This window comes from Patiria miniata, unplaced genomic scaffold (genome assembly GCF_015706575.1).
Source record: "Patiria miniata isolate m_02_andy unplaced genomic scaffold, ASM1570657v1 HiC_scaffold_6, whole genome shotgun sequence".
Taxonomy (NCBI): Eukaryota; Metazoa; Echinodermata; class Asteroidea; order Valvatida; family Asterinidae; genus Patiria; species Patiria miniata.
The window spans coordinates 8,674,475-8,695,977 of NW_024037073.1; the positions used below are offsets into that span (position 1 = coordinate 8,674,475).

Here is a 21,503-nt window from a genome sequence, read left to right on the forward strand (position 1 = left end):
ACCCCCAATGTCTGCCCCACACATGACCCGTGACCCCACACGACCCGTGACCCCACACGACCTATATCCCACGCACCCTTATAGTTTAGCACCGACAGCCATGTGGCTTAACCGTACTAACCCCATGCAATGATTCTCTCCCCCCCTTCTACTTCTCGTTCTCCCTGACCGTTTCCTTCTGGTCCTGTCTCCGTCCTGGGGGATCGTTTTGGTTTTTTGTTTTTCCTCTGTTGTTCTCTTTCCCTTTTCCTCTCTGTTTCATGATGAAACAAATCTTGCTGACCATAGGGCAAACTATCCTTACAGTGAGGCCACAACGATGTACACGCAGGCCACTCCGGCCGGTGGGGCCACGTACTACTCCTCGGGGCAGGCACTCACCTCTGGAGCACTTGGAAGCATCCAGACCCTGGGTGGCTCCAACATGTCCGTGGGTGGAGCCATCGTTGGAGGGAACCTCATCGGAGGGGGCTTGCTCGGAGGGCCACAACTCATCACCCAGCAGGGGAACACGTACTTGTTACAGGGTCACACCATGGACGGTAATGGGCACCCTCTCACGCACACCACTCGTGCATCCCCTGCAACAGTAAGAACAGTTAAGCGATTCACATTAAAAACAGTCGAAATCATATACATTAATTTGTTCAAACAATTTACAGCACTTGTTGACTAGACACACAAGGTATGTACATTAAAATGGTCCCAATTTTATATAAACCCGCCTATATTCACCATTCATAAACACAGTTTACCCATTGGTCATGAGCCCGTCGCGTGGGTGGTTTTAAACCACTGATAAAAAAGCAACTCGTTCTAAACACAGTTCCTGTGTTTTGCACCGCATCGCGCAGTACGCGCCACGCGCGCGCCAATAAGGAGATTTTAAGCGCTGTGTACGTGAGGCACATACCATAGACACAGCTAGAGGGGTGTTTAACAAAACATGAATTGAAGTTGTCGAACAAAATCGTTGGGAATTTGTGAAGTTTTGACTTATTTTGACTTTTTGACTGAAAGGTATTTATGAATGGAATAAATTTGTGCTGGGCTGGTGTTAAACAAGTACGTTTAAAACTGTCTAGGGGTCTGTACGCGGATATTGGCCCTCGCTTTTGGCTCGAGCTGTTATCCGCATCCAGGTCCCTAGCTGGTTTTGAACGTACGTTTTTAAAACCAGCCAAGCACATTATTTATTCCCTTAGTAATAGACTTTAATCCATTAGCACATGTATTACATTGTATAACTACTTACTCCTTGATGAAGCAATGAACCATAGAGTGCTGAGGCGGGTTGGGGCGGTATAAGGTAGTAACAGGCAGGGCACTTTGGGGCAGTACGGGCACCAATGGGTCAAACTAATCCAACCACTTTTCACTCTTCTTATAGGACTGAGAGTCCTTTATAAGTCACAAGCTGATTTACCCGATCATAGATCGGGTAGGGCGTAGTGTTGGGGATGAAAATGTGGGGAGTTAAATGTAAATGGGGGATATAGTTAAGGAGACATGCAGTTATAGAAAAGCAATTTCTGTGGTGTGATCTGGGGCAATTTCTGACCACTAAAACCAATTGCAGCAAAAGATCATCTTTTAAAGTTTTGAGTTTGGAGTAATTGAATCAGCTACATGTATTCTGAGCAATATAGAATCATTATTGTAGGCTACAATTTTTATTCGGGAAGAAAAAGTGTGTGTGTGTGTGTGTGGGGGGACCAAACAATGTCCCCCGTTTTAAAATGGGGAGGGGGTGGTTCCCCCTGTCCCCCGTCGATTTACGCACATGATAATTATGTGTCATGGCAACTGTCTGTAAATGTTGCCGTTGGTCTGTTAAATTGGCATTTTGTGAGGCAGTCGCATTTGGAAAACGTAGTAAAAAGGTTACTGGAGTACACAGGCGAAGGCTGATTGTACAGTTTTGACAATAAATCATAATGCAATGAAACATGAAGGACTGAGAGTCCTTTATAAGTCATGTTTGGCATTTGATGATGCCATTTAGCCACTTCACCATACTTCATTTACGTTGAGCTGTGTGTGGTTTTGAGAACAGGTTCGCTCAAACTTTCAAACGCTGTGCTCTGTTCGTCTTGAGAGAGGCACAAGGGAGACAAATGATGCTACTGCAAAAGTCCTCATGTTTCTCTACAATGAAAACCTTCTAGTTGTATTCGTAGTACATGGAAGAGCATTTCATAAGAACGTTTTAGAAGACACAGGGTTCCCAAAGTCATGGAAATATCCTGGAATCATGGACATTTTACAAGGAGTCATGAAAAGTTGAAATTCCAAGAAAAAAGTCATGGAAAAGTTGTGGAATCCTGCACAACTCATATGTGATGATACGTTAATTTGGCTATGCCAGCCTTCCAGTTTTTGGTCCAGTTTACTTTACTTCCTCTTTATGCATGTATGCTCTGTACTTGTTGCTTGTTCAATGCACCGTTGTGATGCTTATGTGGTGCTCGGTGGTCTTGTGTCAAACTGGACAGCTGAAAGGGAGTGGTGTCCCATGCCTCCAGAGCAAAAGACTCCTAAGATGCCATGGAATTGGTCATGGAAAGCCCTAATTTTGTCCTGGAAAAAGCATGGAATTTCATCTCGAGATTTTTCTGGGAACCCTACATTAGGTGCTAGTGAAATAAAGAAATAATAAGTGGCTTACATTTTGCTTGCAGGTCCAGTGGCTGTTGGACAACTACGAGTGCGCAGAGGGTGTCAGCTTGCCCCGAAGTACTCTCTTCAATCACTACATGCGACATTGTCAGGAACACAAAATTGACCCGGTCAATGCTGCTTCCTTTGGCAAGCTAATACGGTCGGTGTTCCTCGGGCTTCGAACCAGGAGATTGGGAACTAGGTAAGGTCTAGACGATTGAAAAAGAAAATGGCAAATCCCACTCCAATTTCTTATTTTGTACATGTATATGTGTGTTTTCGTCAGTTGCTACATTCTTCAAAAAAGTACATTGGATAAACCTGAAATTTAAACAAACATTGACCCTGATCCCAAGATATGTCAAATTACAAAGTGTAGTTTTGAGAAACGCTTAAAACAAAGTTAATTTTTAAGTAAGGGGAGAATGCAAAATTAATCAGGTGGAGAATTACCTTGGTTTTATAGGGTACTGCTTGTATCAGTTTGCATGCCTTGCTAATAGTCAAAATTAGCTATTATGTTCATATTGTCTAATCTGGTGGCCAAGATCTCAGTGAACATTTGTGTCACGAGTGTGAAGTTGCTTGACCTTACAGCGTGGGGTTACTGTGAGGTCAAAGTTCGGTGAATTCAGAATTGCAAACGGAAGCTTGACCAAAACAGTTATACCCACATGAAGCAGGAGAGGCCTTGAAGCTGCCTCATTCACCTAGAAATGATGTTTTTTGTGTGACCTTTGCTTCTATATTCGAAAGGTTCACTATTACTTTTGTACTTCAATATACAGGGGGAACTCCAAATATCACTACTATGGCATCCGCATCAAAAGCTCCTCACCACTCAATCAGTACCAAGAAGAGAGTGGCCACACGGCCATGAGACAACAGCCAATCAACTCCGCCAAGAGGTTAGTGATAATTTCTGACTTAAAGGAGTCCAGTTATGGAGGCATCTAAGTCCAACCACTAGGTACCCTACTAGGGGTGTGATAATTCACCGTTATATTGTTAATCGTGATTCTGAAATGCCACAACATGGCATCGGGATACAAAACTGTGTATCGCAATATGTAGAGGCTGATAAGCAGCCTTTTTCGTTGTGTATCGCGATACATAGAGGCTGATAAGCAGCCTTTTTCATTGTGATATTTCGGGCGTAACACTTCATGTAACTGTCCAACCATGTCACCCTTCCTTGAGCAAAAATCGGTTTGGATGGGTAAGAACACCGAATGCCACTGCGCTCATGTCACAGACCACACACCGCATGATACTAGTACCAGGCAGATCGTGAAATTACGGTCGGACATCGGGCATTTTCTGACCACGTAATTGTATTTGTTCGACTAAAAGTGAATGTGCTTGGAAAAGATGTCGGAAGGATATGCGAATAAGAAAAAATCAGTCAAGTTGTCCAAATGACATAGGAAACATAGGTCCATTGCCGTACTGACAACCAGTTCTATTTTGAGCGAATCCTACGTGTGTTAATTTTTTTCACGGAAGAGGTTTAACATTTAAACGTTTCAGCCAGCCATAGACCCAATCCATGATCCGCACGCACCCAGCCAGACTAGACTATAGACTTATGTAGACGTACGTCGTTAGACCGACCCAAGTCGATGTTTTTGCCAACATGCGCCACATGCATGTCTTGTTATCAGCCAATAAAAAATGTAGTAGGCGCGCTGCATCGCAACGGTGCAGGTAACATCATATGGAACTTAAGGGCATGGTTACTGAATGATTGACACGCATAATGCAGCGTGGAGGTTAATTCATTCATGCATGCAGTCATTGTTAATTCTGATTTGATAGGTAAGGAGCATTTCAATGGGAAAACCTCTGAGAATATTTTATATTGTTAGAGTTTCAGAGTATGTGTATATAACAGAGGGATACTTTTTACTACAGAATTCATATCCACCACTGAAAACCATTTGATGGTACAAAAATTCCCCGGTATTATTTTTGAAATTACCATATTGTGCTTAATTCTCCTGCAATTTAAAAAGTTACAGACAGTCAAAATTCACTTCCACTTATCCTGCGACACTTTTAACAAAGGCTAGTCAACAGCAGTCAGATCGTAATGTCAAGCAAGCACTGTGACTAGTCAAACTGGGTCAACAGACAAAGCAGGCAAGTTGTGGTCACAGCTGTTTTTATCACTCACCCTAAGTCAAAGCAAAGCTGTATCAAGTTACTTACACAGTCCCAGCCAGTCAATCCAGCTGGGCAGGGCCCAATTTCATAGAACTGCTTAAGCAGAAAATTTGCTTAAGCACGAAAAAACATTGCTTAGTAAAATTAGGTTACCGGCCAAAACTCCATGTGATGTACATTGCTTGTGACTGGTATTTAGCTGTTGTTTACTTAGCATAACAATCGCATGGAGTTTTGGCTGGTAACCTGATTTTATTAAGCAAGACGTTTTTGTGCTTAAGCAAATTTTGTGCTTAAGCAGCTCTATGAAATTGGCCCCTGCTTTATGTTGGCTGGGAATTCTTAAGTTTTGAAAACAGTCACTTGTTTGATGTTGACTGAAAGGACTACTTGTCACAGAATGTATGCTTGCATAGGAGGGTTAAAGCAGCAATCCTTTCACTTCTTAGAGGAAGAAAATGGGTTCTGTGGGTACCATTACCTTATTCTTGGAGTTCTTGTTTTCCCTTTCCTTTCAGATTCAAGCCGTCTCCGTTAGGCGGCAAGCCCGATGGCACAGAGGGCGGAGGGGCAATAAGTGGAAGTGGCGGTGCCGCCCAGGACCCCGTACAGACCCAGACCCAGCAGCACCAGCAGTTCCTGGGTGATGCCTCCATGGCACTGCCTGATTTCGGGGAGCTTAAGTTTGGTTCTACGCCTCTTCCAGATGGAGTGACGCATGATGACGTAAAAGCCTTCCAGGCGCTCTACAGAGAGCACTGTGAGGTAAAAATCTAGTTGCTTGGAGCTGTTAATGAAGAGAACTTCTTTTTGTTTGGATACCGACCGATCCATTGAGCCCCAACCACTGCACCCATGGGCAGCAACACATATACCTCTCCACAGACACTGAAATTTGTATCCTTGTGGAGTCTTTATTTTTGTGTACTAAAGTTTTCAAGTTTGAAAGAGTCCTTTCAAAATGCTCCTATTTTAACCAAAATTAATTTCCTGGGCTGAAATTCGGACTTAATATCCCTTACATAAAATACTTCAATTCCTAGCTTTTGAGTAAAATCCATATATCTATTTCGTGATAACCACGTGGAGACGTATTCACCTATAGAAATTGCTCAGTGGAGACGTAAACAATCTTTTGTTCCCTATTTTGCACGTCTCCACAGGGTACTGTGTACCAGATCAATGCCACTAGCCGCACCTGTCATACACATCTGTAACATGACAGATTTTGTGCAGGCATTAAAGGGGCACTAAGTTGTGAAATCCCCGAAAATTTCATATTTTGGATTGTTTACTAATCTTATTTTCTAACATCTGGTTGAAAGGAAACCAACCTAATGTTTTACCGTTCCCGAGAAAAGAAAAGAAAAACCTGGTTGTTTACATCGGACACAACAGAGAACGCATACGTATTTTCCTTTCGTTTTCAGTCAATGTACGATACACATTGTGTGTGTCACATACTTACACATAGCAGCAATGCACAAATGTGGTTTCTTACATGCTGGCAAAAGGCGAACACTTTACGGATGGAAACACAACTAGCCCGATTTTTTGGGGTCGCAAAAGTGGACCCCGAAATTCGTTCTTGCACGAATAACACAAAAATAGCACCAAAAAACCCAGTTTTTAAAGGATAGTTATGTGGATGTTTATATCCTACTTTGAAATGGTCTTTCTGATTAACATCACTTCATTCAAAGGGCATTTTGTAGCCCAATTGGGCGTATTCCAGGACTTAGTGTGACTTTAATCACGGTTGTCATTAAAGGGTTGGTCTATTAATCTGGGGGAATGCTCTGATTATTGGCCTTTATTCAAGTTCACAAGCCCTTCATGATACCTGATACGCATTTGTATTGTGTCTCTTTGGCAGGCCATTCTTGATGTGGTCGTTAATCTCCAGTTTGCTCTTATTGAAGCCTTGTGGCAAACATTTTGGAGGAATCCACCCGCCGACGCACAGCAAAGGTATTTCAATTTTTTATTTAATGATAAATCAGAGTTGTAAGTCCTCCAACATAAAAAGATTTCTTGGTTATTTTTTTGAATTGCAGATTACATATAGGTAGCATTAATTCTCTTATCTTCCTCAAATTTCCTGCAAAAATATCAGGGTCTTAATCATCACTGATAACATTTTGTGAATATTGTGGATAGGAGAGGTTCATAATGAGATCCTTTACCAAGATAACTCTTCAAATGCCTTGTAAAATTAGGATGTATGGATGAAATGGTAACTTAATTTTGCAGGGTTGATACTGTAATTTGACTCCAAAATTCACAAGCAAAAAGGTTTAAAAGCTCACTTTCCTGTGAATACACTTAATTCTACCCACAGTTAAGAGGAATGTAATGTGATTTAGTCATAGTTAAGATTATATAACCAACATACAGATCCTTGTCATCTGATTGGTGGAACTCACATCACGTGACATTCGTTATTACTACCATTCACGCCGGGTCCCAAAAAGTACTGTCCGCCCATGGGGAGTGGGAAATACTATAGAACAGTTAGGATCATTCTTGTTCCAAGACGCAGTATTTGTGTGCAAAGGAATGCTGGTGTGCGCGTTCAGCGTTGCGCGTATTGTTCCAAAGAGCCAGCGCTACAGAGTGGGGTTCAAACATTTTTGTGAAGGGGTGGTTTGGAAGAGAGAAATACATTGCCCATCAATTTTGTAGCGAAATAAAAGTTCAAATATATCAAATGACAAGGATCTATATGTCAGTAATATAAAACAAATATTGAGTGGCTTTAAATTGTGAAATGGGAGGAATATTATCGCTCGGTAAAATCTGGACTTTTCCACTTCACTCGGCTTCCCCTCGTGAAATGGAAAAGTCCAGATTTCACCTTGCGATAATATTTCACTCTGAGCCACTCAATATTTGTATACTAAGACACACGCTCCACTCAGAGATTGTAACATGTATTATGTTACTCAATCTGGAATGTTATTTTTCAGTGAGGTAGACGTCGAGAAAAGACTTCCCAAAGCCAAGCTGGCCTCCTTATGCCAGAGCAATCCAGTCCAAGAGTATGTGAAACACTACGACCACGTACTGTACCAGGGATTAGTGGAGGTCCTAATACCGGACGTGCTACGGCCAATACCAAGTAAGCACATCCCTGTGATACTATTAGCCCTCCTAATAATAATAATAATGGGTATTTATAAAGCGCACGTATCCACCATTGTTGGCGCTCAAGGCGCTACATCATTATTACCCTAATCATTGGGCCAATGAAACATTCCAAATACGAAAACGGTTTTTTGATTGATAATACAGACATTTGAATCGGCTGCACATTCCTCATAGACCTGGAGCACGTTTTGGCGGCCCTTGAACTGGAACATGTTTCTGACGTCACAGCCGTGACCTGAAACATGTTTCCTGTGCACCGCAAAAACGACTGACCGGAAAATTGTTCATGACGTCATGTTACTGCCTACGTGACTGCACAACCCCCCAAAAATCACGCGGCGACCGGACACGATTAACAATAACAGTCAAAGCAAAAGTGGGAGTTTTTTTTTATAGCATTTCCCCTAAAGTTCTAAAAAGAGTAGGCCTGATATTCTGTATCAACTTTCGTACCAATTGAAGGTAAAAACCCACTATTTAAACCCCATTTATGGTAAAAAGTAACGTCGTCTGCTAAGCTTGTTTACCTTTCCGCCATCTTGAAACATAAGTGAACCGACCGGAGACCTCGGTTCAACTTTGGTCGAAACAATGACGTCATTTCAGTGTAACCGAAGCGCCAAAACGGCCGCGAACCAGAAACATGTTTACGGTCACAGCGCCAAAACGTGCTCCAGATAATGATGTTGAAATTGAATTGCATGCTTCGTATTTTTCAGGTGCCTTGACACAAGCTATTCGCAACTTTGCGAAAACGTTAGAGACCTGGTTGAAGAACAGTATGACTGGCATCCCACAAGACATGATCGGTCTTAAGGTAAGAAGAAAAAAACAAAAGAAAGTCACTGATTTTGAAGTGCTCTTAAAAGTGTAAATATGAATATTAATTTTTAAAACAGGGAAGTGTCATTTGAAGTGAATTTGTCAATTTGTATTTTTTTGCTATTTTCAAAATAAAAGGCATGTTTGAACATTACCAATTTAATAGAAAAACAATTTGCTCAATGTAAAGATAGGGATGGTACCAAATATGTGTAATTTCTCCGTCTTAGTTGGTATCATTCTTATAAAGGTGGTAACATTCATTAGCAATGGAAACAAAATTCTCAAAAAAATTGACCCAAAAATCATGCATTTGTTTTCTCTGTTGACTGAATATGTATATCTTCCACTTTGCTTTAGCTGCCACTGGTTAGTTGTTTTGCATGTTACTTAAGATTTTGAGCAATTTTGTTGCAAAAGCGCTCAAAATCTAAAGAAGGGTGCTTAACAACTAACCTGATGAAATTTCAGCTCAGTGAATGTTGTGTATTCCCAGAAAACAATATTCTAGAATCTCGATTTCAATTCAAAATTTGGCGAGTCATGTTTTGCTTTTGCAGCTTTTTTTGCGCCTGAAAAGGCATGTTTGAACATTGCTAATTACTCTAAAACTGTTCTACCAATTTAAGATTTTGAGCAATTTTGTTGCAAAAGCGCTCAAAATCTAAAGAAGGGTGCTTAACAACTAACCTGATGAAGTTTGAGTTCAGTGAATGCTGTATATTCCAAGAAAACAATATTCTAGGATCTCGATTTCAATTCAAATTTTGGTGAGTCATGTTTTGAATTGCGCCCGAAATCAGCGTCTGGGACATGTTCTCATTCTGCCGTTTGCAGCTACGCGATGTCGCACACTGAACCGAGAATTATAGCAATCACGCACGCTTGTGCGTCGTGCCAATGCTTGCACACACCCATTCAAGGCTTTGCTGAATTAAAAACGAACTACTGACGGAAATTTCCAAAGATGCCTCTTTAGACACTTCATTGGAAATGGCCTTCTTTTTTTGTTTTCTTCAAAAAGATAGCATGCCAGAAAGAATAATTTCAAAGGGAGTTTAGTGCCATTACTATCTTTAAACCAAGTATGCTTTTCAATTTGTCAGTTAGGCCTACATTTTGGATAGCTGCAAATGACATACTCTACATTTAAACCATAGACTAGTACTATCCATACTAAAACAAACTTCAAAATATGGCCTGCCTTGATTGTTGATGTTATTGAATGAGTGACCTTGTGATGCTTTCAGGTGGGTGCAGTGACCGCCTTTGCTCAGACCCTCCGTCGTTACACCTCCCTCAATCACTTAGCACAGGCTGCGAGAGCCGTGCTGCAGAACACATCGCAGATCAACCAGATGCTGAGTGACCTCAACAGAGTAGACTTTGCCAATGTACAGGTTGGTGCTCCTTGAATCTTGCCATGCCTTTTTGCTTTGGTCCGTTAAATCCAGCAAAGGGTTGAGGGGGATGCTGTGCTGATAAGCTCCTCCATTCATTGTAGTTGTACGCCAGAGCCTGGGTCTCCGCAAACATCTTTCAAGTTCACTCCTTTATATTGTCCGTCCGCCTTTTCTTCTCATGTTTTTGAAATAGTAGGCGATGTGACTTTGTCACTTTGCAGCAGCCGTGTACATATAGTACAGTTAAAGTGGCAGTTCAACAGAAACTGAAAATAATTGGAAGCATGTTTTTAAACACCCCTCTAGCTATGGTATGGTATGTGCCTCTCTTGAGTAGTAGCAAACAATCTCCTTATATGGAGATCGGCAGTGCCTGGCGCATGCTGCATGATGTGGCGCATTATGCGGAGCACCGGTGTAGTGTGCTGATTGGCTACACAATGAAAAAGGATGATGTTGATGCGCGTACGTCGTCGTTAATTAACACAGGACGACTGCGATTGATTCCCACTTGTCGTGACCAGGTACAAGTGGAAATGTTCCTACTCTTGCGACTGTTTTTGTTTAGCACAGACTGATTCCGATCGTCTAAATGTTGTCGCAGTTACACTCGGTTCGCCAAAAATCGGTGACTAATTTGTTTCCGACGGTCGTGGCTCAGGCGCAGCTTGATCCGAAAAAGTCAGTTGCGCCTGATTTTTGTCGTAGCAAGGTTTCCCTGAGGGCAGTTTAAGGCTTTCGAAAGCAGTCAAAGTGCCATCTACTGGTGGCACAGAACCCATCATGTAATTAGTGTTGTGAGGTTTGTCCAGTTTTCAGACAATATGTGCTCTTGTCATCTCCTCCCTTCCCCCTACTCCCACCAGGAGCAGGCATCCTGGGTGTGTCAGTGCGATGACCAGATGGTCCAGCGTCTGGAGCAGGATTTCAAGTCTACCCTACAGGATCAGAACTCCCTGGAGCAGTGGGCTGCCTGGCTGGAGGGGGTGGTGACCGAGGTCCTGGAACCCCACGAGAACTCCCCAAACTTTGCCAAGGCAGCGCGGCAGTTCCTGCTGAAATGGTCATTTTACAGGTGAGGGTTTGTGCTTGCCGCGTTTGACCAAAAATTCAAAACTAGGAGTCCTGGTAAAATTGTTATGGTACAATCTTTGGTTTGTCAACAAATGACCACTTTGTTAAAAGTTGGATTCATCAAAGACAAAAAAATTGAAAAGATGGCTAGAATTCAAGGGCAATTCCAAATGATTAGTTTATGGCTCTGAAATCGTGCTGATAGGAACTGGGCAAACTTAAATCTGATCACGCCACTTTGTTTGGTAAAGTTAGGGGAGAATGCAGAACTAACTCGAGGTTCACCTCGGGCTTTTTATGAGATTTTACAGGGTACCTTGCTTTCAACCTCAAGTTAGTGCCGGTGAAATTTTGGATTCTTCCCTCATTTACATAGGTTCTAGATCAAAATATTTGTATTACAAAGTGTCAATTCAGTATTGTTTTTTTTTTGTTTTTTTGCCGTTTACCAAAAAAATTATAAACACTGTATACTCAGTGTTGTCCGAGGGCTTATAAGAAAAAAATTCACAAGCTAGGTGGGACTCAAGCTAGGTGGGACTCGAACCCCCAAACTCATGCTTACCAGTGCATGCAACTTACCACTCAACCACCAAGCTTTCCGGGGTTGGCTGGCTGGTGCAAATCTGATATAGCAGCGGGCACCACAGCGAATTAATCATACAAATTGTGATTATAAAATATATTAAGCGTGACCAGCCAGCTCGGTAAGTACTTGATGATATATCATCTTGTTAGTTGCGCTGTTTCCAAGAACAGTCATGTTGTAATCCGCTCGTATTAATTCTGAGTTCTCCTTTCATTCTCTTGCAGCTCCATGGTGATACGTGACCTCACACTCCGCAGTGCCGCCAGCTTTGGGTCGTTCCATTTGATACGCTTGCTGTACGACGAGTTCATGTTCTACCTGATTGAGCACAGGGTAGCGGCGGCGACGGGAGAAACCCCTATTGCTGTAATGGGTAAGCCCACCATCTGCAAAGTTGCTTAAAAAAAATCTGACATCTAACTAAAAGCCACATTTCACAATACTGTAAATGCTGGAAAGGTGTCAGATTTAGTCAGTGCAAAATGCAACCCTTGAAAAATATTGATGGAACTAGAAGTGGCTCCTTTTATGCCTTTTTAAAGGGTGCATGCGATGAATTTTTCTTAAAAAAACATTTTGCGCAACTTTCTACTCCTTTTAATTGTATGAAAACTATTTGACATCCCTTTGGTTAATCTTATTGAAAAGTGCACTTCTTCTTTAAACATTTCAAATGTTCCAGGTTTTTCCAGGCAACTGAGGGCGCTGTTGCTGTAATGTCATTTCAGGAAGACACTGTTCAGTTTAGGGGTTTTCTGCTCAAATTGTGAATCCAAAATGTGCTCATTGAAAACATTTGTGAGAAAGGGTTGCTTAGTGGCATACTGCCATGTACTGACACAACGTCGAATCACTAAAGAAAAGAACAATTGTGACTGCAAAATATCCGAATTTCTAGCAACTTTTATAGTTGAAATAGCTGTAACATTGAGATTTCTGCCCGGAATGACATCACAGTTTTGCTCATGAATATGGAAATTTGCATTAGCATCTAAACCAAAAGCACCAAAAACCCTTCAAAATGGCAAAACGCAAATTGAAAATAAGGTTAAATGGGACATAAAGGTGCATTTTCAAGGATTGCATTAAAAAAAATTACATTGCATGGACCATTTAAGAGTTTTTTCTCCATAAGCCAGTTTCATCTCTGACTGCTGTGTTTGTTCTATCTTTCAGACAAGGTAGACGCCTCGGCTGAACTAGCCATGAACAACTCACTGCCAACCACCAACAACATCAACACCACCGCCGGCAACACCAACACCATCATTGTCAACATCCCCACCACATCAGCCGTGAACTCAGTCGTCAAAGTAGTCAACAGCAAATGAGAGCCAGTCGTGTGTGCTATATTAGACCCCTCACAAAACCCTACAGGTACATAATTTATTTATTAAGTCAGCTCATTGCGTGTTTTGGCGATGTTCTGGGCACGTTTTTTTTTCGTATGGGAGGAAAGTTGGGCTTTTACTTCGCGTGAGGTACTCATTGACACCACAGTAGATTCTGTCCCTTCTTTCATTGCTGCTTTTCTGTAAGATTACAATTTTGTGTACATTTCTCTGTAAGGCCCGTCGAACTGAGATACAATGAACTGATCTTGGTGACTTGCTTTTGAAACAGATGCGTAATCAGTCACCCTGAATCTTTGCAGAAGTCTTGTTAACCCATTAGTCCCTGTACCACCCCAAACCACCCTGCCCGTTACTCCTGTACCGCCCCGTTCCGCCCCGCCTGTTACTCCCAGGACCGCCCCAAACGGCCCTCCCTGTACCACTCCAAACGCCCCGCCTGTTACTCCCTGTACCACCCCAAACCACCCTACCTGTTACTCCCTGTACCACCCCAAACCCCCTGCCTGTTACTCCCTGTACCACCCCAAACCACCCTGCCTGTTACTCCCTGTACCACCCTAAACCGTCATGTCTGTTACTCCCAGGACCACCCCAAACCACCCCGACTGTTTATCCCAGTACCACCCCAAACCACCCTGCCTGTTACTCCCTGTACCACCCCAAACCACCCTGCCTGTTACTCCCTGTACCACCCCAAACTTCCCTGGCTGTTACTCCCTGTACCACCACAAACCACCCCGCCTGTTGCTCCCTGTACCACCCCAAACCACCCTGCCTGTTACTCCCTGTACCACCCCAAACTTCCCTGCCTGTTACTCCCTGTACCACCCCAAACTTCCCTGCCTGTTACTCCCTGTACCGCCCCAAACCACCCTGCCTGTTACTCCCTGTACCGCCCCAAACTTCCCTGCCTGTTACTCACTGTACCACCACAAACCCCCTGCCTGTTACTCCCTGTACCACCCCAAACCACCCTGCTTGTTACTCCCTGTACCACCCTAAACCGTCATGTCTGTTACTCCCAGGACCACCCCAAACCACCCCGACTGTTTATCCCAGTACCACCCCAAACTACCCTGCCTGTTACTCCCAGGACCACCCCAAACCATCCTGACTGTTTATCCCAGTACCACCCCAAACTAGTACCACCCCAAACCACCCCGCCTGTTACTCCCAGTACTGCCCCAAACCGCCCCGCCTGTTACTCCTTGTACCGCCCCAAACCGCCCGAGCACTCTATAGTTTTTGGATTCAGCTGGGAATAAACACAGTGTTATACAATGTAGTACAGGCGCTAGTGGGTCAATATTCTTCTACTTTTTATCAGAACTTTGTAGAATCATACAGGAGTATGAACAAAAAAAACCTTCAGTACAATGCTTCTCATGTTGAAAAATCTGTATGGCTATATGTATGGCCTGCATGATGTAGTAAATGTATAATTTAAAATGTTCCTCTTTTGAACATGTAGAATGTAGTTACCCATAAGTTAATATGGCCAGTCATTATTTTTGACTGTACTGATACATACATAGTTTGTTTCCTATTGCAGTTCAGGTTTTCGACAAAACAACTCCTACTTTTGTGGCATTAATTTACCAATTATAAAAGTACATGTCTGTGAAACTTTGTATGGCACTAGGTTCTGTTAAAACCATAATATATCCTAGACCACAGTTTGATCTTACCTAATAGGAGAGTCTTCAATAGAAAAACAATTTGTACTCAACCGTGTGTACCATACAATGCCCTGTCTTACGCACGCATGAGATATATCCCATTGTCGTGATGCATTGGTCGGTACAGAATTCGGTATCAGTATTCCAGCAAGTCGGTGCGAGGACCGTTAGTCGACTAGTAGTTGATTTGTGACGTAACTTATGCCTGCTCACTAGTAATAGCGAAGTGCGAACGCCTCAAGTCAAACCGTTGTCAAAATTCCTGGTTTCCTGTTGTGCTTTATGATGCCAGTGTCTATTGGTAGCCAGCGACGCAACCGCACCCCAGGCTCTGGTTCCAAATAGTTGACTAGAGTAGTCTAACCATCCTTTGTTCGAGCGAAGTTTGTCAAACTAAGGCCAAAAAAAAAAAGTCTCTGGTTTCTGGTATGCGCGCGCGTCGCCGTAGCCATGCGCGTCGGCAAAATGAAGAAGTTTTTTTTTCAATGAAAGATGATGTCTCAAAACCGCCAAACTCACTGGTTTGACTGGAATCCTGCTGCTGCACAATTTTAACGTGTTTTTAGATTGGGTTATGGTCGAGAATAAGCTTTATATGGCCTCTCTGGACTCCCATATATTTGCACTAAGTTTAGTCGGGCACCATTTGCAATCATCAGCCGACATTTGAAGCAAAAAAGTCAGGTAAAAAAAAAAAAAAAGCCGCGTCGCCGCACCACTTTTTGGGCAAGCTCCATACCAGAAACCGGAGACTTTTTTTTTTTGGCCTAAGGTTAACTGTAGTTAGCGCCCGAACTTGCTCTTGCTTTGCAAAGCTGTTACATATATAAATCATGGTCTGCTCCAAAAGAGGCTTCCTAAAATAAACCAAAGTGAATTAATGTTTTCCTCCAAAACCTTGTTATGGTCAGTCACAAGCAGCCGATATTCTTCAGTGAGAAGCTTTTAAAAAAAAAGAAGAATGCTGAAGGGCAAAGCCTAATATTGAACTTCCTTTTCACTGATGCAAATTCCATCTAAGAAATAGCTTGGTTGCGGTACCAGCTGCTATATCAGGTTCAAACCAGCCAGCCGACCCCGGCAAGCTCGGTGGTCGAGTGGCAAGACATCTGCACTAGTAAGCAGGAGGTCATGGGTTCAAGTCCCACCCGAGTATAAAGCTTGTTGAAAATTGTCTCACCAGTCCTTAGACAACACTGAGTAAACGGTGTTTAGAAAAATACATCAGTGAATGCGAACCCAATATTGAAAGATTTTTTAAATACCACTTCATATCCAACTTGACCATGTGAACAAGTGGCCAAGACGTGAACAGGGCCCAACTTCATGAATCTGCTTACTGTTAGTGAACAATCCATGCTTACTGATTAGACAATTCTGTGCTTAGGGTAAGCGTATTTCACGGGTTAGCGAGGAATGTTGGCTTATGCGCATGCGTACATCCGTACAATTTTGGTAGCAAGCAACTCTGGTCAGTATTTATTATCAAGTGCCCTTCTGGTGTCATTGTTACATTCCAGTGTAAAATTTATTTTGTAATCTCAAAATACTGATGTAACAAGTAGATATTATTTAAAGCAATGTCGTTTTAGACGGTGAACACTTTTTGAGGTACGTACACGAAATCCGTAATAAGTAGGGACTATTGCTATAGATATTATTTCTGAATCCTTTTTTGATTGATGTATGAAATATCCCAAATTTATACATTTGTAAATAACAAATTGATTATAATGAACATGGTTTGTTATTGTATATTATTCTTGATTTTGCGAATCCCCGTCATATGATAGTTTTGATGGGAACAACAACTGTTATTGTAAATATTCCCCTACGTAGATAAAACGTGTCTTTGCTGCAAAACAAATAACCAAATAAGGGAAATAAGTGGAAAGCATTGTCTTGGAAATCAGAAATGACCATGGTAACTTTTTACAATGTGATTAGCAGCAAGAAGTTTGTTGTCAATTGCATTGGAAATCCTGTCAATATTTTTAGGCTGTGAATTAGTTTGAAAATGATAAGAACAATCCTCCCACCATCATGTTCAGCAAGCGACCAGATAGACTCTTTGCACTGCGGCCATATTTGAGGTGTGGGCTTTTGTTCAACAGGGGTACACGCGTGATTAGATCAGTAGTGCATTCATTGCTTAAGGTAATACACAACATTTGCAAACATCAAAAAACAAAAACTTCCAAATTACTATGAAATACCTTACTGGACTGTAAGTGAATAATAGGCTCAAGCATCCTGTGAATTCTTGGCACCTGGTCTGCTGTCATTTTCAAGAATAGTGGAATTTTTGGAATTTCCAAAGATGGTAAGCCGACCATGGTTGGAAAAACACTGACTTTTTCAAATACTGCCCCCAATTTACCAAATTTAGTTTGTCCACATTTTGTTTGCAATCAGTTACACATCGTGAACAGGTGTAAGCAAGCAAGCTAGTCTTATTCCCCAAACGTCTATAAATTGCTACATTTCGTCTGAAGTAGGGTCGGGGAACCAGACTAAAAGTAAAGCATTTTTTTCCCCTTGGTTTTTCCAGCATATATGAACACACAACTTTAAACAGGTCAGAACCCCCAAATCCATCAGTTTCTGAAAATTACAGCAAAAGCAAATGTTGTATATTATTACCTTCAACATGGCAAAACACACCTCAAATATGTCTGCTTAATGCAATCAATCTGTAGCAGTTTTGGGGACATGCGCTGTAATGTCGACACACACCATAACAATTCTAACTTTGTGTGCATGGACGTCGGCAGCGTTTGCAGTTTGCGTTAAAGAGGTAATAAGCTACATACCTCATCTTTCCAACTGGCCAGTGTATGTTCAAAGGTCCTGTGATGAAATATAGTTACTTCAAAGAAGACGGCTTGGAAATATCATTAGTGATATTTTTTTAAGCATCGTTGAATTTTCGATGTGCCATTTGTCAGCCAGATCTGGTAGTTAGTAAATGTAGTTTGAAATCAGATAAAAAAGAAACTGCATTTAAACCTGTGTGTGATTTTTTATACCATTTCTTTGGCAGTTTTGTTCTGTAAATGTTTGGCTTCATCGGAATACTGGTTTGCTGTGGACTGTATAATTTGTTTTGTATTAAGACATCTCGCTAGGTGTATGTACATGTGTTTTCCCAAACGATACTTTGTGAAGTTCAGTGGGCTTTTTATTTAGACAATGTTAATATTTCTGTGCAGAAAGTGTTTTTTGAGAAGCGTGCATCCATGTGTTGAAATTATGAATTACAGATAATAATGTACAGAGGTTTGTTTACATATATATGGATTTTATGATATTTTGAGTGATTATTGATATTTTGGTTCCACTTTTTATTATATCTACTTGCAGTGAATGCTGTTAATATGTGTAGTTTTCTTTTTTAAATGTACAAATTGTCTCAACGATTCTCCTGGAGTTTTTGTATAGGTTTACTTTTTTTCCCGTGTTTATTGGTTAAATGCAAATGTCGAAGAGGTGAGCCGTCAGTTTTCATCTCCCCATAATTTTGGTTGAATGTTTATGATTACCCCCCCCAAAAAAAAAAACCCCTAACAAACAAACAAACAAAAGCTAAAAAAGAACACTTGGACGGGAGTGAATAATTTTACAAGTGATGATCACTTTGTGAATCGCATCACAAATTTAAAAAAAAATTCCCATGAAAACAGTTGAATGTTTTCAAAGTGAAGTTGAGATCACTTTGACATGTAATTGAATCGTACAAAACAGCGAAGAGTTTTTAAAGTTATTAAACAACGCTTTGTGGACAGATGAACACACTGCATATATGATTAGTACCAAAAGATCATTAGTAAGGGGCAAACACAAAAAGTACAAAAATATTTGCAATCATTTTTTCGTCACTTATGTTTAAAGATCAATATTTAAATACCACTTAATTGAATTTTTGAAATATGCTCAACAAGTAGGTTAAAATTGCCGTCAAAAGTGGGTTTCCTTCTTTTTGCACCACCTTGTAAATATGTATTTTTCAAATACATTATATTACAGAGTAGGAGTTTTCGATAATTTCTCTGATAATTCATTTAAAAAAACGTGGTTTAATTGGCTCCGTCGGGAACATTGCACTTCCTTCAGGAATTGCCTGCCTTGGAATTCCTTTCTAGTCTCCCCGAGTCGATGTGGGCTGATTCAATTGATGTTCACCCACCATGCAATAGGCATCCTCCGTGTCAGTTAACAACTAACCAGGCTATAAAGCTGTGTTCAACTTTGATGTAGCCGCATGCTTTGAATTGAAGCATGACAAAAATACCACAAGTACTTTTGATGTCGCCTCCACTTTTGTGTGATGTTCATGAACTAATAAGCACACCTTTTTTTCCCCTCCGACTTCCTACTATTACAAGGCCATACTACTCTAGAAAAATAAATAGAGAACTGTGCTGTAGGTGTTTCCCTTGAATTTTTCACATGACTTCGTCTTCAAAAGAAATCCAGGTTAATCCATTTTTTTTTTTAAATCCTTGCATACATGAAAACTGAACCAAAGATTCTGAGGGTCTTGTGTAACTCAAATAAAAGTATTTCTGTAGTATACTCGTTTCATGTGAATAAGCCTCTAACACTCCGTAAGCATTGCGCCCGCACAGTTCTATTGTCCACCCATTCGCACTTTTCCAATATGAAAGGACTTTTTATAGAAGTTATTTTCATTCCACTACAATGTTTAACCCTGAAATTCTACCACGATCCAATTGCCGTCAGTAAAATTGCAGTACGGGACATTAGTAAAATTTTATTACAAAAAGTGTTATACATGTAATTTCATTTTTTTAAAATTTGATTTGAGTTTTTTGTCTCTCAAGATGGTTAAAAAAAAAGAGTAGGTTTTCTCCTCAAAACGGCTTTCATAATTGTTTATACAAATGAGATTTGTTTTTATGCAACTGCTCACGATTATATTGTCAGTGCCTCTAGATCAGTTAAACATAAACTGTTTAATTCCATGATGTTCCATAAAACTTAAAAGACAAAAAATATGACATGCTTAATGAATTTCCACAGCCTTCTTGTCGACGTTAATGTTAGTATGTGAACATTATGTGATTGTAAAATAAAACAAATGAAATACTGATGGGGGAATAACTGCAAGGTGAGAAAATAAAAAGTGGCGGAGCAGCTTTCATTGAAACTAGAAAACCGCTGTGATTATGATTTTAAGAGAGGTTTTGCATGGGAGTGTATTTGTGTCACGCATAATAGTACGGCAGATAGGTGATGGGATTGTGCCTTTGATGATACAAGCATGGCATTTTGTCACACAGAGTATGTCATGAGAAAGATATTTGGCTATCCACTCCGTTCATAAGTACCCCCTCATCGGCAAAGAAAGTACAGTTGGGGTTGACCGAATGACGTCATCTTGCCTGAAGTGCGGCCACTGCGTGTACATAGTACAAATCCCCTGGTGTACGTGCGTCACACACAAGGAACGGTGCGCGCGCGTCAACCAGCGAAAAGTATGTGTCCCGCCCATGGGACATTGTTGCTAGGTAAAAGGGCGCCCTCCTTATTAACGCACGGAGCCCATAGGGCCATAGCGGATTGTCCTTTGAAAAGATAGAGGTAGAATAACAAGCAATGACAGCCATTTTGAACATTTTGAAAATTTCTTGTTATTGTACCTATATTTTTTCAAAGGACAAATCTGCAACGGCCCTATAGCCAAATATCTTTCTTAGGACATACTGTGTGCCAAGCCAAATGCCATGCTTGTAATATCAAAGGCGCAATTCCCCCAAATCTTTCCTGTATCTGCCCCACTATAAGCTTAGGAAGCCTGTACAGATTTTGGCAACGAACAGTAGAGATAGGGCTTTTTGACTGCTTTTGAGAGCGAGCTGTAGGCGTATGGCCCCAATGCATACAATTATGTCTCCCACTGCTATGTCTATGGTCCCTCCCAATTCTCTCTTTGTAACCATTGAGGGGGTACTTGTGCACAAGTCTATACACCATGGTCCCTCCGAACTCTCTCTTTGTAACCATTGAGGGGGTACTTGCGCACGGAGTCTTATACACCTTGCTTGCAGTTGCACTGCATTCTGAGTACGACGAATAAACCAGGCAATTCATACGCAAACCTATGGGCTCCGTGCACAAGTAGCCATGAACGGTAAGAAAGGGAGAGTTGGAGGAGACCACTGGGAGAGACATTCAAACGCATTTCTGAATATCTAACACTCGTGTGTAGACACTGTGGCTTTGTGCAGATTCGAATAAAATTAGTCTTGCGTACTTCGCGCCATACATGTGCGCGAACCAGTACGCACACGCAGTGTGTCCCACTGGGCTCTTGAAAGTGGTTAAAAAAGCGCCCTCTGTTGTCTGCGCACAGAGCCCTTAGGACGATAAAGCCACTCACAAATGTTTCTGCTCCTCATCCAGAATTAAGTGATCATTGGAAAAGATAGAGGAAGTATGGATAGAGGCTCACATAAGAAAATTACAAAAATTTGGCTTTGTCCAGGCATTCACCTTATCCTCCGATCCGCAAATTTCCTTGTTTTCTACTTCTCATGAATGCCATTACAAAAATACTGTACAAACCCTCATCGAATTCAGA

The 21,503-nt window shown here is 41.4% G+C and overlaps 1 protein-coding gene across 6 annotated transcripts in view; it reads left to right on the forward strand.

Annotated features, from left to right (window-relative positions):
* Positions 1 to 13,353, forward strand: part of LOC119742896 (transcription factor RFX3-like) — a 28,577-nt gene extending 15,224 nt beyond the window's left edge. For 3 of the 6 annotated variants that reach the window (XM_038219147.1, XM_038219151.1, XM_038219148.1), the window contains exons 4-14: positions 289 to 598; positions 2,682 to 2,863; positions 3,450 to 3,569; positions 5,346 to 5,592; positions 6,704 to 6,798; positions 7,797 to 7,948; positions 8,697 to 8,794; positions 10,050 to 10,199; positions 11,069 to 11,277; positions 12,090 to 12,238; positions 13,042 to 13,353. In XM_038219147.1, coding sequence (XP_038075075.1) covers positions 289 to 598; positions 2,682 to 2,863; positions 3,450 to 3,569; positions 5,346 to 5,592; positions 6,704 to 6,798; positions 7,797 to 7,948; positions 8,697 to 8,794; positions 10,050 to 10,199; positions 11,069 to 11,277; positions 12,090 to 12,238; positions 13,042 to 13,196 — 1,867 coding nt within the window. In that variant the 3' untranslated portion in view covers positions 13,197 to 13,353. The remainder of the gene's footprint in view (positions 1 to 288; positions 599 to 2,681; positions 2,864 to 3,449; positions 3,570 to 5,345; positions 5,593 to 6,703; positions 6,799 to 7,796; positions 7,949 to 8,696; positions 8,795 to 10,049; positions 10,200 to 11,068; positions 11,278 to 12,089; positions 12,239 to 13,041) is intronic. The other 3 variants (XM_038219150.1, XM_038219153.1, XM_038219149.1) reach the window with 2 other exon arrangements.
* The last annotated feature ends 8,150 nt before the right edge of the window (positions 13,354 to 21,503 follow it).